The sequence below is a fragment of the Mastigoproctus giganteus genome, chromosome 9 (assembly GCF_048544385.1).
Source record: "Mastigoproctus giganteus isolate SK-2022 chromosome 9, ASM4854438v1, whole genome shotgun sequence".
Lineage (NCBI taxonomy): Eukaryota > Metazoa > Arthropoda > Arachnida > Uropygi > Thelyphonidae > Mastigoproctus > Mastigoproctus giganteus.
The window spans coordinates 113,078,432-113,095,217 of NC_143583.1; the positions used below are offsets into that span (position 1 = coordinate 113,078,432).

Below are 16,786 nucleotides of genomic sequence, written 5' to 3' on the forward strand. Positions count from 1 at the left end.
TGTAAAATTTGTTTTTTTTTAGGCTGATGCTACATAAGTTCATACGCTTGCTTTCTTGCTTCACATGCCTCTACTTGTACTATTAGCATTTACAAAAAAAAAAAAAAAAAAAAAAAAAAAAATTCGCAAATGCTGCCGAAAACTGCAAGGTAAAAAAAGCTGCAGCCCTTATCAACCCACTGAAGGAGGTAAGCCTGCTCAACAATTCATGCTGAGGGAAATGGACCATAATCTGCCAAGCTAGTCCAGTGCGTGTTGGCAGATCGACCGTATTTAGCAGTCAGGGGCTTGAACCCCAGTCTACTCAAAGAGCATGTGCTACTGCACTCCCGCTCCTGATCAGTCGGCTACGGTGGCAAGGTATTTCTACATTACGATTGCCTTTAGTACTTGAGAAGCGATTAAAGTTCCATTAGGACTTCAAGCTGTATAACTGATTTAATCCCACTCACTGAAATCTTTCTGTTGATCAACGGTTCTATAATCGTGAACTAAAAGTTTACAGGAACTGTTTGTTACCTTCTAATGTTATTTCTATGTAGGCAATTTTCTGTGCCCGTTAGAGGGTACTACTATTTACTGTTAATGATAGTTGGCTTTACCAACTTGAAAGTGTGGCTATGGCGACAACTCAAGATGCTTGTTATTTAGCGTTGTTGGCTTTAGCAGAAGAATTTAGGACAACAAATCCTCCAAATATACGAAATTGCATTCAGTGTCTTGTAGCAATATTTAATTTGAAGCCATCACAGAAAGTGGAAGCACGTACTCATCTTCAGTTGGGGAACATTCTATTGAATTACACTAAAAATACTGATTTAGCACAGTCGCATTTAGAAAAAGCGGTGAGTATGATGTGTATATAAGAGATCTGCAATGTGGTCATTTAAATATGGGTGAAAAATCCATTCCTTTAATTCAAAATAACGCAGACGAGGCCATGTTTAAAAAGTTTACGATGAAACAACGTAAATTAAACACTAGGATGTTTCCAAACTTTTATCATTCTGTCTATTGTCAGCTGTATATAGTGTTAACTCAAGTCTACGCTATTACAATTGAATATTGCACGCTTTTTACTTCTACGCCAAGTGACATCATGGTATTTTATGTAACCTTTTAATTATATGCATTCATATATAAGGTGTTTCTGGAAAATACATTAATACAAAATTTAGAAAGTTCACAAATTCACAAAATTTTTATGGAAATTGAGATATTGTGGATATTTTTACGTATTTGAAATATGCGGATGGAAACTAAATTTATGGAAATACGACCCGAAGAGGTACGTTACATACAGCAGCTGACAGATCATATCATTGACTGTTCCTTAGGCACGTGAATTCTGCATATCACTTCTGTGTCCCAGTAAGATATTATTATTATTAGCCATGTGGTGCAAGGAAGCCTGAGGCTTATGCTGCACCAGACAAAAAAAAAAAAAAAAAAAAAATTCCCGAGTTACCCTGAGAGAGAATATTATTATTATTAGCTATATGATGCAAGGAAGCCTGAGGCTTATGCTGCACCAGCCAAAAAAAAAAAAAAAATTCCCGAGCTACTCTGAGAGAGAGAGAGAGAGAGAGAGAGAGAGAGTCAAAAGTAGGAGGGAATCACCAAGAAGAGAAGAATGATGATATCCAGCTCAGGACCCTGGGTGTGCCAAGCCCATACTTATCAGATGTGAGCCCCTGGAGTAGAAAGGAATCACCAAGAAAGAGAAGAATGATGATAACCAGGTCAGGACTTGGGTGTGCCAAGCCCATACTCACCAGATGTGATTGGCATTATATGTGAAAGTATAGGCAATGGCATGTAGCCACTATTATGGAAAACTATTTCTGCATGTATATATTTCTGCTTTTATTATATTTCATTTTTTTGTCAAAAATTTGCAACAGGTGCTTGAAAAGTTAGCTTCTAACTTGTATGCCTATTTCATATCAGACACATTTATGCAAGTAGCATAACTGTTATGTGGTGCAGCATGCTTTTTTGGTATACTATTTAAGATTTTTCTGCCCTTTTGATCTAAATTCATTAATTTTTTGTTTGTGTGGATTGGCCAAAGCATGTTTCTCTTTTTGTAATACAGCAAAGTAGGAGAACTATCCAAATAGAATACATTCTGTTTTCTTCATGGCTTTATTTTGCCTCAAAACACCCCAACTTGTTTGGATGTCTGAAACAATTGATATACGCAATGGTGTCATGTTATGCCACATTAACAGCTAGTCCACTCCATCTGCAATGAGAAGGGTTGCATCTGTTGATTATGGTTAAAAGTGTATAAAAATAACAGCCTGTCAAATTAAAATCTTGAAATAATTTTTTTAGTGAGCACTTAAAAAGGATTTGTATTGGCCTGATAAATATATAGTTCCAAACCGCTTAGTGAAGCACATATCTAGTAGCAGAATAAAACAAACTTGTAAAAGAAATGTAGTTCTTATGGTTGCAGCTGCATTATGGAATTATTACATTAATATGGTTTGTGTTGCTGTTTTCCCATGCTTGCACTGTTAATAAAATGTATTACTTTTACAATTTGATATATTTTTTGTATATATTAAAAAATACTTCCTGCAGTTTACACATTTTTAAAAACTAGTTCAGTTGAACTGGTTTACTGGCTGGGTGGCACCACTATCTTAAATAAAATGTGTTATTTCATTATATTCATTATGCTGCACCAGAGCTGTAAAAGCATGCAGCTTTATTGGAGACGAATGTTCAAAGCTTGTATAATTCTTTTAGTGTAAAAAAAATAATAATTGTAAAAAGGAATAATATGAATAATTTTTAGTGCAAAAATATAATAAGAAAATACAATAAATACACAAACCCTTGTTTCTATATACAGTGCAGCTATTCTTTCACATTGTGTTATAATAGTCTTGGTTTGGTTCTTACTAAGATGGGAAGAACTTTTATGGGCTTTTCACACTGTGGCTGAATATTAACATGGGTTTTTGTCTGGCAAGCATGAGGCGCCTCCGTAGCCAGGTGGGAAGGAGTAGCAGTGCGTAGCACACGCTTCTTGATTAGACCGGGGTTCGAGCCTGTCACCACCAAATACGAAGGATGCGGAAAGGTCAGGGAATGACCATCGCATATTTACGGAGCAATATGGCCTTAGTTGCTAATGCTCCTAAAAACTAAATAACTAACTGGCAAGCATGAGAATGATGCACAGAATATTACTCATTTAAGTTAGTAATAGATATAATGTACTAATACCTCCTGCATGATCTTGGTGCGTATTCTAAAATAGTCCAAATGATACATGCACACTAACTCATGGAGGCACAATCTGCTGCAGTAGTATTAGTGTTAATCAGTGATGGGAATCAAATATTTTAAAAACCGGTTCTGTATCACCTTACTTCCCCCTTTCAAGGTAAAAAAGAAAAACCAAACGTAGACCAAAAGTAGCATAGCTCACATGGCGTTCAGTGTGAAATGGCCTTTAGGGACCGGTTTGGCGAACTCTAGGAACAGGTTAGTGCAAACCGGCTGAATCCCACCACTGGCGTTAATAGTGATAAATGATGTCAGAAAGCAAGCTTATACAGTATCAGCAAAAAAAAAAAAACAGTTAAGTTCTTTCTTGAATTTATTCAAACTGTTCATTTCTGCAACATTAGATGCAAGTTTGCTCCAACAATCAACCACCTGCTAGCAGAAGACAAATTGCCAAACATCTCTCCTGCAACCATCCTATATGTTTGAATTTATACCCCCCCTCATATGTGTAGTCTTCACAAGAGGCAGAATGTCATAAGCATTGAGCTTACTTAATCCATTCAAAGCCTTAAACATCTCAGTTGGATTTTACAGGTGCTTAGTCTCCTGATGCTGCACTTTGCAGAACTGAAACCTTTGGTAAGAGTACCCTTTTGTTCACCTCAATCTCGCTGATCTTCTTTGCACCCATTCCGGCAGACCTACACCCTTCCAAAAATGAAGCCTTCAGACTTGTACAGCATCAAAGATGTATTATTAATATAAGATGAAGCATAATTTGGCAATGACAGTCCTTGTGCCATTAAACTCCTATACATCACCATCATGCAGGTAGTTTGATTTTGATTTTATTGGTGCAAAAACGACTACGGTTACACTGCGCCCCAGGTAGTAGTACTATAAAATTTTATGAAAGTGGATGCACAGTATAATTCAGATCTTTTTGTTATATAAATTACAGAAAGGCTAAAATTGTGCACTTTTTTAATTTTAATATAATGGAAAGAAGTACAAATTATTTTTTTTCGGTACGAGTAAGGCCACAACTGAGTAAATTTCCTCTCCTCTGTTAGATCATTGTTGTTGTTAGTGCTACATACCCTTTCTTCTATTATTGGAAAAATTCTTAAAAGTTAAGATCCGATTAAATTAAGTTAATAACACTTGTTCTGCATTTTGAAATAACAAATTACAGTGAACTGGTTTATGAACTTTCAATCTTATGAACAAAAATTTTCAACACTGCGTATTTGATTTATGAACTTGTACCTTGATCTTACAAACGTTTCCATAGATTTCGTAAAGTATCATCTTTTAAAAACAAAATGGGTAATAATGAAATATTTTCAGCTTTTATGTACTATATTTAGCATATTCGACAATTTAACATATTTTGTTTAAGTAGTTAAACATAGCACACTACTTAAGGTATATTTTTAGTGAAATGTACTATCAAGCACAAACAATGAAAGTTCCAGTTAACTAGCAATATCCCCTATTAGATAAAAGTGATTTCTGTTTAGAATAGTTTAATTTGCTCCCCGGGGAAATTGCTCTGTTATTTTTGAACTCATTTGGTTTTTTTTAGAGTAACTGAGCAACTTTGATAATTTTTATTTTTAGGGTCTGTAGTCTAACAAAGGACCCTTATAATGTCACTCGGTTGTGTCTGTCCGTCCATCCGTCTGTCACAGCATTGTATCTCTGGAACCACTCAACTTATTGACTTGAAATTTTGCATGGGTTTGTACATCATGTGAGCCAACATAATGCCATATTGATCGTTGTTATCAAAAATTTGGCTGAGATATGGGGGGACAAAATATTGTTGACAACCTATAGCTTATTATACACCATTGGAAAGAGCTCAACGAGTAGGTTTAAAATATAATTTTAAAATATTTTTAAAATTAAAAATGGCTGTGCCAGTCAGGAAAATGTGAGTAATTTTCTTGCCCCCCCCCCTCTATTTCTGTCGCTAATGGAGCTAAAAATTTAAAAATCACATTAGGTATGGGTTATTTGATGTTTATCAAGGGAAAACTATTTTGATTGAAATCTATCATTTACTTTTTGTGTTAAAATTAAAAAACCAATTTTTTATTGTATTTCGATATCATGCTTCTTTGTACTAAGTAACTCTCCTTTTGGTGACAAAAAGGTTTCTAAATAGTCAATAATTCTATAAAGGTCATTTATAAATTTTGCGATGAGAAGTATTTTTTAACAATTTTCAAAGCTGGAGTTGTCCCGGCAAGGAGGTACTCAGAGAGGCAGTGTTGAGGCAGCGGTGGTGGGAAGGCACCTGTGCGGAGTCTTGCATGGCCCTCGCCTGCCAGTCGCTTCTCCAGGAAGAAGTCGGAGTCGCTTGTCCCACCCTTGTCATTCATAACTGGAAAGACTCAAATAGACAACGTTTTCATTAGTTCCTCAGTTTTAGGCCAAGTCGGGGTACTATAAACTTTTTTCAGTTACCATAAAGCTCTCTATTTGAGATAGTACACTAATGGCTATTCATGACTATGGACCCTTCATCCTGAGTGCCTGGCATTCAGTAGTTGACAGATTTATTTTTTTTAATTTTTAGGTTAACAACACTTCAGTTTGAATGGAGAGGGCTGAGGAGATTAATCACTTATGAACATGAACTAGAAAAGTGTTGCTTCAGTGATTATTGTTTGTTTACTTCCGTTTAAATTATGCAATAAAAAGCATTTTCTGTAAAACTCTAAAACATTTCTGCTAAACCGTAGTGCTAACTGTAATAAATTTTTTTAATATTAGCCATATTGTGCAAGGAAGCCATAGGCTATTGCTGCACTATCCCAAAAATAATAAAAAAAAATAATAAATAAATATATAAAAAGTAAAAAGAAAATAAACAGCCAGTGTGTTTCTCCTCATGTAAGTAAGTTGACCTTTGAATTTCTACGCCCTGTTTGCAGCCTCATATCACTTATTCCAGCAATTAAAATTCACTGGCTAAAAGAAGACTTCTTATAATCCAATATAGAGGACCCTGTAATTTGAATTTATGGTCTTTAGTTCTGGTATGATTTATAAGAGTTAAAATTTTGCCTTCATTCATTTTACTGTGTCTTCTCAGATCCTTATAAACCTTAGTCAGGTTTTCTTTAAGATGCCTGGTTGCCAAGCTCTGCAGCCTAAGCATTTGAAGTCTTTTCTCATACAGGTGCCTTTTTGCTGATTTCACTAAGCTCATTTCCCATCTTTGGGTCTTTTCAAGTAACTTGATATCTTTTATTAGGTATGGGATTTTTGGTATAGTTGGACATGGTATATCAAGGTGTGGTCTTATGATTGCATTATACAGGGTGATTCGCTACCAGTGTGACAAACTTGCAGGAGGTGTGGGGGGCACAAAGATGAATCAGAATCACATAGCATTGCAGGGTCCGAAATGTCTTCATCATGTGGTAGAGGACGTCGAACCTCCCGTTCGACGTATGGAAGTTCGCAAATGCTGACTTCCAGCGATCCCGCTGGAAGTCAGCATTTGCGAACCGTTTCTGTTGAAGAAACCAAGTAGCAAAAGTCCTCCGGAGTGGACAGTCCACAGGCTCCAATGATTGGCAGATGGTATGAACTCATTTGGTTTGTTGACAGTATCCTCCATACAGTGGATTGGGAAATACCCAATCGTTGGCCTATCGCTCGAGTACTCGTACTCGGATTGCCTTCTGCAAGACGTAGGACATTCTCCTCATTGTCTGGCATCCTCGTCATTCACTCTCGATTCATGGTACCTCTCGTGAAACAACCAGTCTCACGTAACCTTCTGTGGACACGTGCGAAAATTGTATGATGAGGAGCACACCTGTGCAGGAAACGTTCCTGGTACAAGTGCAGAGTGGCGCGCCCGTTACAGTCTGCAGCTCCATACGCGAGGTGCATGTCGGCCAGTTCAACGTTTGAATACTCGTCCATCCTACTGTCTCGGGAACCGGTTCACAAATGCTGACTTCCAACGGGATCGCTGTTCACACAACCTCCCGTTCAACGTCCTCTACTGCATGACGAAGGCATTTCGGATCCTGCAATGCTATGTGATTCCGATTCGTCTTTGTACCCCCTACGCCTTCTGCAAGTTATTCACTGGTAGTGAATCACCCTGTATAGTGGGTTTATGACAGCTCTATCTCTACAAGCAGATTTTCAATAAATGAGTGGAGATCTCTACTGCTTGGATAACTTCATGTGCAATCGTATTGTAACTCCCAAATCCCTTCCTTTACTGTTTTTAATTTAACCTGATCAAGTATTATTTTTGGGCTACTATCCCCCAAGTGCTATTTTTGAACCTTGCATTTTGCTGCATTAAAACAGCTGCCACTTTTCTCACTACCCTTGAAGCCTATCCAGTCAATCCTGGAGTGCTGCTTGCTGCTGATCATTAACCACTCTCCCAATCTTCACATCATCTGCAAATTTGTTATCATGCCCTCTATCCATCAATTAACTGTGATCAATGTTATTTATGAAAATTAGAAAAAACAGTGGTTCCAGAACCAGTCCTTGAGGGGGACCCCATTTCTAATGTCAGATCATGTTCCAGCTTATACAGTAACTTCTCGTGAGGGTTTCAGTTAAATGCTTTGCAAAAATCCAAATCCAGATGATGTCGAAAATTATTTCCCACACCCAGCTTGTGAATAACTATGCCAAAATAGCCAACAAGGTTAGTTAAATATGATTTTTTCCTTAACAAAGTCTTGTAGTATTGCACTTGTCTCCATGACTTGCCTCACCACTGCAGTCATTCTGACTGTTGTGTAGGTATCCACTTTGCTCATAGAACTACCTGTATTGCTATATTCCAAATCCAGAGGAATCTCTCCCAGGTCCAGTGACGACCTCATAATTAGCTTTAATGGTTCAGTGTACTCTCTTGCCCTCCTCCTTCAGAATAACTGGTTATATGCCATCACGTCTAGCAGCTTTACTTTTTTTTTTTATCCAGATCCCAAACATGAAGGGTTAGAACTTGTAGTACTGTATGTGGGTTGAAGGTTAAGAAGATACTTATTGACATTAGACTTTTTTGTAGATTTAATTTTCAGGAAATACACTGAAGGGAGGTTGTTCCAGAAAATGAAAGTCGGAGTAAAAGAGGAAGAAGAAAAGTTGGTTCTGTGGGTTTGAAGTTAGACAACTAATTCAGAAGAACAGTGCCTATGGAAGTATTTATAGAAAAGGCATGCAGCAGAAACAGAATGTCTGTGAGACAGAGAGTGGAGAGACTTTGTAAGAGATGAGTCATTAATTAACCTAACTGTTCTCTTTTAAATCGAGCCATTAAACCCAAGAGAGGGCTTATGGGAACGTGACCCCGTAACCTTTCTCAGGAACAATGTGGGAACAATATTCAATTGTAGGGCAGATTTGATATTTGTACAGAGTGAGTAGCTGTTTAGAAGAAAAGTAGCGCCAAGAGCAAAAGAGAAAACACAGTTTCTTAGATGCAGTGGAAGTGAAGTAATATTTGTGATGTGCTTATGCCAAGAGAGAGATTAGAAGTTAGGGTAATCCCTAATAGAGATATGTGATCTTGTCTGGAAATCTGTATTGCTGAAGATAAGCATAGGCGCAGAAGAATTCTTTTTGTGAGATATAAGACAGGACTGAGTTTTAGAACGATTGAAATTAATCTAAATATAATTGAAATATATCATCAGCATTAAGCATCTTTGCCCCACTGGAGAATTAGTTGTAGATCAGCATTTGAGGAATTGGGATTGGATATTTGAGAGGTTGAAGCTGTTTGTGCACTGGCGCCTCCGTAGCCAGGTGGGAAGGAGCAGCAGTGCATAGCACATGCTTCTTGATTAGACCGGGGTTCGAGCCTGTCACCACCAAATACAGAGGATGTGGAAAGGTCAGGGAATGACCACCGCATATCCCGGAGCAATATGGCCTTAGTTGCTAATGCTCCTAAAAACCAAATAACTAACTAACTAACTGTTTGTGCAGGACGAGGTTTCTTTAACTGGAAGGTGGATGCAATGTGCTATCATCTGCAAAACTGTGGATAAGATTTCCAGTCAACAGAAGAAGTTCACTAGTATCTAAAAGGAAAAGAGTGGGAGAAAGAACAGAACCTTGGGAATCACCAGCATTAGTGGAGAAGTTAGACAAAGAGACATCTACTATCACCCACAGTGAGCAGTCAGAGAGAAAACTGGATACCAATTGCAAAAAGCAGTTGGCAAACCATAAGAGATGGAAGCTTAATTAGAAGACCTCTGTGCCAAATATGATCAAAAGACTTCGAAATGTCAAGAGCAACAGCTTTCATCAAAAGTTTTCATTGAATTTGTCTGTAGACAAAGAGCTATCTACTATCACCCACAGTATGTTGGTAACATAAGCCATTATATCACCAGCCAATGGACACTGAAGCAATGATACTGGCAAGCATTGATCAGATGGAAGGTTTCTAGATAGCATATGAGTTGGCGTTTAATGGATTTCTCTATTACTTTTAAAAGAGTAGAAGTAAGTGTAGTGGGACAATAATTGGTTGAGAGGGATTTGTCGCTGTTTTTAGCAACTGGCTGGATATGAACCAGTTTCCAAGCAGAAGGAAAAACACCAGTGGAACAAGAAAGTGTAAAAAGGTGACACAGAACAGGAGTGAGCACAGTCGAGAAATACCATCAGGACCTGGTGCTTTCTTGTCCTCAAGACTGTTCAAAATTCTTTTGACGAAAGTCCACAGGAAGTTGAATGGAGTGTATTGGGAATGGTAGGAGGTGGTTTACCAAGATCATCTATACAAAAATTGGAAGAAAGTAGGATGCTAGCTGGTTAGCTTTATCTTTAGCCTGAAGCAACAATAAAACCAACTGGTTTTGATAGAGGTGGGAATAGAGATGGGTAGAGTTGCAGCCAATAAAAAAGCTTTGACAAGAGACCAAGATGCTCAACTACAATTTGGACAAGAAACAAGTTTTTAACTCTTAGCCCATTCAAAATCTGTGGAGTGATTAATAACTGCTTTACAATTGTTGGAAGCTTTGGTGTTGGTAGAAAATGAACTTGGAGATTTGGATGCAAGCTAATTGCAGTATGCAACATTCTTTTGTTGAACAGCCTTAGCATATTTATTGGAAAACCAAGGCATAGTTAAAGGATGAAATTTTAAGGTGGAGTGTGGAATAAAGGATTTCATCCCTATAAGTGTAATTTCACTTACACGATCTGAGAAAACATTGTCATCAGAAGAAAGGAAAAGAAAAATAGAAATCTTGCAGATCATCCCGTTTTGCATTCTTGTAATGCCAAAGAACATGATGTTGAGATTGGCAATGAGAGAAATCTCAATGAACTAAAATTGTTTTAATTGTCGATTCCTTCATTATGCGTTTCACTAAATATATCAGAATTCTCAAAGGGTTTTTTTTTTTTGTATGTTTTGCCCCGAATTTTTTTTTTATTTATTTTCATAATACAAGTGTATACAACTGGCAACATGTCTAAAATTGACAAACACATTATCTGTAAAGCATAAAATGACCTTATTAAAAATGAAATAATAGAATTTCATTTATGTGGACAGGCATGTCTTTTATGGCAGTTGAGTGAGTATGGTAATTTGCCACTTTTTGCTCATTTGAAGAAGTCTGGGTTCACTTCCCATTCGATTGGAAGAATTCTTCAATTGGGGCTGCACTTAGCTGATCTTAGGCAGAGGGAACAGGGTTTTCCTTCTTTCAATTAGCATTAGCATTAGTAGAGGCATTTGATGCAAGAAAGCAAGCTTATGCAGCATCAGCCAAAAAAAAAAAAAAAAAAACCACTTCCACTTCACCCCTCTGTTCGTTCAAAATACCTGTCCAGCTGAGCCTTAAACTTATTTAGGCTATCAACCTCCACCACAAGGGATGGAAGTCTGTTCCACCAACCAACCACCCGCTGGCTAAAGGCAAATTTCCGCACGTCTATCCTACATCTGTCTTTCCTCAATTTGAATTTATGCCCTCTCAGGTGATTTTTCTGAGCTAGAGGAAGAATCCCATCAGCATTGAGCATGCTTAAACCATTCAAGGCTTTATACACCTCTATCAGATCACCTCGCTGGTGCCTAGTCTCCAGACACTGTAATTTGCAAAACTTAAGCCTTTCTTCGTAAGAGCACCCCTTTGTAAAGGGGTGCTCTTACGAAGGGGTGCTCTCAATTTATTACAGGAAACCTAAAGCTTGCTAACAAATTGTATAGTAAAGAAAATACTTCTATTAGGACTAGTTACCCAGTAAGTGGGATAGTGAAGTAGAAGGATGACTATGGAAATATGTAAAATTATTTTGTCTGCAGCTGTGTGTTAAAGCTTCAGGCTTCCATATGGTACAAGGAAGCCTGAGGCTTATGCTGCACCAGCCTAAAAAAAAAAATTCTGAATTGCCCTGGAGAGAGAGAGAAAGAAGGAAATGACCAAGAAAATGAAGAATGATGTTTTCTAGCTCAGGACCCTCGGCTTGGCACACCCAGGGTCCAGGATATCATCATTCTTCTCTTTCTTGGTGATTTCCTTCTCTCTCTCTCTCTCTCTCCAGGGTAATTCAGAAATTTTTTTTTTTGGCTGGTGCAGCCTAAGCCTCAGGCTTCCTTGCACCATATGGCTAATAATAATAATAACCCAGTTGATGACCAGGGCATGTAGCACATAGTGTGCCATCAAGGAGTGTAGATTTTTATCTGATAAAACTATATCTATAGATCTCCATTTCAAATCCAATTAGTAATGCAAATTAGTTTTATATATCTTCAGGAATATAAAAATACTGATTTTCACATTGTATATTTTAATAGACATTTATTCCCTCTTCTGTTTTGTGCGCTCTTCATGGATCCTCTGTGACAATATAGTAATTTTGCCCTGTTGTTAATTTGGGGAAGTCTGTGTTTAAGCCATTATATACTGGAGAAATTTCTGAAGCTCTTTTCAAGTCAGTGCTGATTTAGCTGATCTCAAATGGAACAAGTATGATTTATATATAAACAAAGAAACAAAATAAAACAAAAGAAATATACAAACAATGCACTTGAGTGCACACGGACGCACACACGAATGGATAACTGTAATACAGGCATTGAAGACAATGGGAAACCACTATATTAGAAACCTGTCTGAATTTCCTACAGCAGTGTTTAAATTTTCTTGGAAAGTACTCAGTGACCCATTAAATAGTAATCAGTACTAAGTAGTTATTACCTTGACAAAAGAAGTACCTTGCTTGCTTGCTGTGAAGAAATTTGTAATGAAAGCCTCGAAAAAGGGAACTCTGAAAACTTCAGAACACTGGCTCAGTTTGATTTGTAGAGAGTTCAGCAAAGAACACTTGATGATGTAGTAACATATACACTGATGAGCCAAAACATTATGACCAGTGAGTCATTATGCAAATCGAAGCAACTGCAGGTGAACTGCGGCACATGTGCAGGTCAGGACACGGTATAAAAAACACCTGATACTGAGCTCCATTAATCAGTGTTACTCTTATTCTTCAGATGGGAAAGGCAATGGACTTAAGTGAGTTTGACAAAGGCCAAATTGTAATGGCCAGACGACTGGGTCAGAGCATATCTGAAACAGCATGGCTGGTGGGATGCTCACGGTCAGCCGTGGTTAGTACCTACCGAAAGTGGTCCGAGGAGGGGAAACACACGAACTGCTGACGAGATGTTGGACGACCATGGCTCATCGATGCTTGAGGTCAGCGAAGGCTCTCCCGGATGGTACATGGCAACAGAAGGGTGACTGTGGCGCAACTTGCCAGTAATTGGAATGCTGGTGACAGGAGTAATGTGTCACAACACACAGTACAATGAACCCTGCTGAAAATGGGGCTGCGTAGCCACAGGCCAATCTGAGTGCCCGTGCTAACCACCGTTCACCGGCAACAGTGCCTACAATGGGCATGCAAGAATCGAAACTGTACCACGAGTGATTGAAAGGTCATCTGGTCCAATGAATCAGGCTTCCTGTTGCACAATGTGTGCATCATTTACCTGGGGAAGTTATAGCACCTGGATGCACCGTGGGATGAAAACAAGCTGGTGGCAGCGGTGTCATGCTTTGGGCAATGTTCTGCTGGGATACCCTGGTTCCAGTCATCCATGTGCTGGTCACTCTGATGTCTACCACCTACCTAAACATCATTGCTAACCAGATACACCCTTTCATGGTAACGGTCTTCCCCTCTGGCGGTGCCGTCTTTCAGCAGGTAATGCGCCATGCCACACAGCCCAGATTGTTTGAGATTGCCCTGGCTTCCAAATTTCCCAGACATCAATGCCATCGAGCATTTGTGGTTTGTGTTAGAATAGCAACTCTGATCTGTGGCATCTCAACCACGGACTTGACAGGAGTTAAAGGAACTGCTGGTTACGTGTTGGTACCAGATAACACAAGACGCATTTAGAAATCTTGTAGTGTCCATTCCTCGCCAGGTACGAGCTGTTTTGGCTGCACGTGGAGGACCAACATCATATTAGGTAGGTGTCACAATGTCTTGGCTCATCAGTGTATAACAAGAAAACTGCTTCATGCTACAAGCCCCAAAACATTATCCCCCCCCCCCTCCCATTATATCTCCAAAATCATGTGGAATGAGGATTGCAACAGGGAAAAAAAAAAAAAAAAAAAATCTAAGTTCCACAAATTCCACTACAGATAACTTTTTCCTATATAAAAAGAAAGGTTTAGAGTTATATAAGAAAGATGAATGGCAATTACAGAAATAACTTATCACCAATAGTAAACTGGGCAGAATGAAATATAACAGTGGCTTTGTCTCCAGATAAAATGGCATCCAGGGTGCCATTTTACCACTGGTACTATTGTACCAGTGTTGAAAACAGGGGGTGTTTTCAACACCCCGATACCACTGGTATAATAGTAGGGAAGGGGATATAGGATAAATACAATTTAAAAACATGAAATAATTTTACTGTTTATTATAAAAATACAAATTAAATAAAAATATCAAGAGTAAAAATATTAAAATATTTAAAAAAAAAATAATAGAAATATTTAAAAATAAGCAAAATTGTATGTACTTTTATTTTATTCAACCAGTTGGCACCCTTTGGATTGTGGTACCCTGGAAAATGCTTGGTCAGCCAGTATCTCAAGTTGGCTCTGCTTCATAGAGCTCTTGAAAACAGCAATTTCTCTAGTCAAAACCTTTGTCAACATGCCACCCTGGGGGCTCACATCTGGTGAGTATGGGCTTGGCAAACCCAGGGTCCTGAGCTGGATATCATCATTCTTCTCTCTCTTGGTGATTCCTTTCTACTTCTCTCTCTCTCTCAGGGGGTAACTTGGGAATTTTTTTTTTGGCTGGTACAGCATAAGCCTCAGGCTTCCTTGTACCATATGGCCATTAATAATAATAATAATAATAATGTCTTCCATCACATCTTATCTGCCAATTTTTCAGAAACACAAAGAACAGAAATACAGATAACTAATAACTATATAAAATCGGTGTAGATACACCATAGTTTACCCATAAATTTGAACTACGTATGTAGTGTCAAAACGCATCGTTTTAATTGTATCTCATATTGTGGGTGCCTTCATAACGAGATAGCTGGTATTGGAACTACTTCAAATAAACAATGCTTCTCTGGTAGAGACGATGGTGTTATTTATTTTCAGTGGATACCACCACCCAGATCATTTTGAAGCTAGTTGGCTTCGTCATCAGTGAGTGGGCAGGTATCCTGGGAATGCAACATGCCATCACAGTTGCGAAGTTATTTCCACAATATGAGAGATGCCAAATGGTGTATAAATAATAATGTATTAGAAGATGAAATGCACAAGGCGTAATTTCTTATGGCTTTAGGTAATTAACTATATAATTATATAATTAATTATATAACTATAATTAACTATATATATTAACTATATAACCATATAAATATAACTATATAATAACTATATATGATATTAAGAATAGGAGACCGGCAGAATTACTTAGCAAGTACAGGTCACTGTTGAACAAAAGCCGAGAATTAGGGTTGAAATTGAAAGTGTCTGCAATTCTGCCCAGACACGATAGGAGGGAGTATATGATGAGAGCCTTGTCCATCAATTCGGCCCTGGAAAGATTGTGCAAGGCTCAAGGGGTAGAATTTTTTTCAGCCTGGACTGTACTTGTTAACAGGAGAGATTGCTTCTACAGGGATGAGATACACTTAAATAGAAAGGGTGCAAGAATATTTGCTGATGCTATCGAGGCAGTGTTAGGTGGGTCGGAAAACTGCTAGCTTGGGGGGAAACAAACAATAATAGATTGACAGTAGCCACTGGCAGAGGTGAAAGAGATTCTTGCACTGCTTCTATTAGAATGAGCACAAGCCTGAAAAACAAGATGCATGATATTTCAGAGACTGTTGGGAGCCATTGCGGTACAAGTAAACACATGGGTTGTGTTAGGGTAGCTAAGAATAGAAACAGGTGCAGGTATACTTGCGTGTACACCAATGCTAGGAGTTTAGTAAATAAATTTGATGAATTTGAGGTATTGCTCAAAAGATCAAAGGCAGATATCGTTGGGATATCAGAGACGTGGTGTCACACAGATATAAGGGATGCAGAACTGGAATTTGGGGAGTACAATGTCTACAGAAAGGATAGACAGGATAGGAAGGGGGGAGGGGGTTATGCTATTAGTTAAGAAACACATAAAAACCAAGGAAGTGAAGCCAGTCGACATGGCTGGACAGTGCAGTGTTGAGTCAGTTTGGTGTGACATAAGCATTGGGAGATCAAAATTGAGAGTAGGAGTGTGCTATAGGCCTAATGACTCTGATGAGTATAATAAGAAACTGTACAGGGAAATAGAGTGGGCCAGTAAATCAGAGAGTCTTATAATGGGAGATTTTAATTTCCCAGATATTGACTGGAATTTGGGGGCTGGTCACTCACACACTAGCAGGGCTTTTGTGGATTTATTGGATGATTGTTTTCTACATCAGCATGTTCGAGAGGCAACTAGAGGGAGTAATACTCTTGATTTGATTATCAGCAGTGATTCTTCATGCATTAAGAATCTGCAGATAAATGAACCACTAGGTGGCAGTGATCACAGTGTGCTGAAATGGGATTTACTCAAAGAGGTAACTACCATTAGGGGTAAAGGGAAGGGTTTTTGCTTCCGTAAAGGCGACTACGATGGACTGAGACAGTATTTAAATTCTATACAGTGGGACCAACTGATGATGTTACCAACAGCAAATTCAAAATGGGAAGCATTCAAAGAACTTATCTTGGAAGCTACTAGGCTTTATACCAACTAAAAAATATTGTTCAAGGTTTAGGCCAAAATGGATGTCAGATGAATAATGAGGCATATGGCAGAGAAGAAAAATGCATGGGATACTTACAAATTAACACATGACACAGAAGACTATGATAGATACAAGTTGATATGCAACCAAGTTACAAAGGAGGTTAGGCAGGCGAAGGCAGATTACGAGAAATCCTTGGCAAGGGATGCAAAGAAA

General features: G+C 38.3%; 1 protein-coding gene across 1 annotated transcript in view; it reads left to right on the forward strand.

Moving 5' to 3' along the window:
* The first annotated feature begins 620 nt into the window (after positions 1–620).
* Positions 621–16,786, forward strand: part of Mau2 (Mau2 sister chromatid cohesion factor) — a 289,027-nt gene continuing 272,861 nt past the window's right edge. Inside the window, exon 1 of the mRNA XM_090380613.1 lies at positions 621–845. Within this exon, the coding sequence (XP_090236739.1) occupies positions 621–845 (225 nt within the window). The remainder of the gene's footprint in view (positions 846–16,786) is intronic.